General features: G+C 37.5%; 1 protein-coding gene across 1 annotated transcript; it reads left to right on the forward strand.

The window, feature by feature from the left end:
* Positions 1 to 615: 615 nt before the first annotated feature.
* On the forward strand, positions 616 to 2210 carry LOC131774401 (phospholipase A2 A2-actitoxin-Cgg2a-like). The gene is made up of 4 exons (XM_066162226.1): positions 616 to 711; positions 838 to 989; positions 1569 to 1687; positions 2077 to 2210. Exons 1-4 carry the CDS (start codon positions 616 to 618, stop codon positions 2208 to 2210), a joined length of 501 nt encoding a protein of 166 aa, XP_066018323.1.

Raw genomic sequence — 2210 nt, forward strand, 5'->3', positions numbered from 1 at the left:
ATTCAAGGCCAGATCTAAAGTTCTCATATTCTTCAGTTAATAAACTATAAGGTTATATATATATATATTACACCATTCCCGCCGAAATTTAGAAAGTTGCAGTCGTGACAGCCAGACACTACTTTTGGTCACACTCAGTCTTGCACCACGTTGGTAATCGGTCTAATTATGTAGCTCGGCGGCTGGAGTATAATGAGTTCCTTTCGTTTCTGCCTGGCTTCTAAGCAATCCCCCTAAGTTTCTCATAAGTTTTCTCTCTAGTTAGAAATTCTGTTACTAAAAGAAAAATTGTCTTACAGATTCATAATGAACTCTGCGATCATTTTGCTGATTTCGACTGCTTTGGGCGTCTTCGCCATACCTACAGCCGTCTCAGAGACTGGCCTTGAAGCGGGTACGTATCTCGTCACTTTGCGCCATAGCAAACTATTTCATGCTCTCCAGTAAATATCTTAATCCCTACTCGTGTCGTGGAAATAGACTCAGAGGTTTGATGTTAAAGCCATCTCTTTCCTAAATTAAAATATAGGTATGTTGATTTTGGTCTTGGTCAAGCATTTTGTGAGTGTTTCATTGACAAATTTAACTTCTAGCTTGAACTTTGGCCATTACAAGATGACTTATGTTCCAGTCGAGCTTCGCTTAGAAAAGGATCACGACAGAATGTTACATCTTATTTTGAAAGAGTTGAACTTTAAGTTTATGAAATCAGTAAAGTGTAGGCATCAGTTTTTCTTCTAGAAGCACGAATTCCTGTACAGTTTACCCTAAATTATCACTTGCATGATTATAGTCGACTTTAATGTATGCATCTATGCTTGCTAAATTGCTATGCAGATTTTGAAGATGAGAATGCGTCAAAGAGGGCCCTTACCGACTTTGGAAAGATGCTTTGGAACACCATTCACAAAAAAACCATGGAGATATAACGGTTATGGTTGCTACTGTGGTTTTGGTGGGAAAGGAGACCCTGTGGATGATTTGGACAGGTGATCATCAAACTTTTTTTCATATCATCAATACTGATTGACTTTTTTTAGTATCGTGCAGGCTCTCCACTAATGCTAAGTAATTAAAGAGACCGGAAAAGTATACCCCTTGTAGCCGAGGATAAGAAAACCTTGTTTGCGAAAGGTTCGTTATTCAGCAAAAAGCCTCTCCCCCAATTCCGTCCTGAGCTGCCAAGCCTTAAACTCGCCCCAATCGCCACAACCAATCCCATTCTCTTACGCAGACACACGTTACTCCACGTTCCCTTTCGTACACTCCTGGATTTACTTAAATTGCATTATTTAAAAATTTCGTCAATATATTGAAGAAAGAAAAATGAGAAATAGTAGTGGGTGCTATTAAATCTTTTTTTCATCATTTGCTGTTGTTTTGATATTTTACAACAACTAACAAAGGTAAAGTTTACATTTTTTCCCTTAACAATACTCTGCTAGGAAAAGTACTTATTGTCATTTTCGGAAAAATGGAAATGATTCATTTAACTATCTCTTGAAAAACAATGAGCACTATTTCATGTAGAGAGCAGCAACTGAATAATCAAGTCAATCTATTCATAGGTGCTGCTTCCACCATGACAACTGTTACCATGACATTCAAAAGTCGGAAATCTGTCCATTCGAGGCAGGAGTGTATGTTATGCCCTACACAACAGAAAAGGATAAACCCACTAAATGCAGTAAGTTTTCCGATCTATCTAACTGGTACAAAAAGGTTTTCACTAGTTTTGTTTTGTTTTTTTTTTCGTTTCTTTTTTGATAGTTTCTTGATTTTACTCTGTTTCACTTTAATTTGTTTTTGCTTCGTGTTGTTTGTTGTCTATACTTTAATAGTGCAATGCTTGTTTTCCCACATAGCCTTTATTTATACGAAACGCACTTCCACATTTCGGAAATTTCGTCTCCTTCAGTAGAGGATCCGCGTTTTAAAAAGTAATTTCTTTAACCTTGTAAACCAGCTTCTTATCTATATCTTACACACTGATCTATAACATTTAGTCCAAGTTGCGTTGCTTTTCACTTTAAACAACAGACCCTATACCTCATAAATTATTTCATTTTCCCTCAGAACCTGCCTCTTATTACCTCATTAACGGAGAATGCCGCTCTGCCTTGTGCGAATGCGATGCAGTTGCCACCGAATGCTTCAAGAGGAGTGACTTTAACGAGAAATACAAAAAGTACTCTCGGGACAAGTGCTAG

The sequence above is a fragment of the Pocillopora verrucosa genome, chromosome 1 (assembly GCF_036669915.1).
Source record: "Pocillopora verrucosa isolate sample1 chromosome 1, ASM3666991v2, whole genome shotgun sequence".
Taxonomy (NCBI): Eukaryota; Metazoa; Cnidaria; class Anthozoa; order Scleractinia; family Pocilloporidae; genus Pocillopora; species Pocillopora verrucosa.

Coding starts and splice junctions, on each gene's coding strand:
- LOC131774401 (XM_066162226.1), top strand. CDS start 616: ATGACTTATGTTCCAGTCGAGCTTCGCTTAGAAAAGGATCACGACAGA. Junction 990..1,568: donor CCTGTGGATGATTTGGACAG/GTGATCATCAAA, acceptor ATCTATTCATAG/GTGCTGCTTCCACCATGACA. Junction 1,688..2,076: donor GGATAAACCCACTAAATGCA/GTAAGTTTTCCG, acceptor ATTTTCCCTCAG/AACCTGCCTCTTATTACCTC.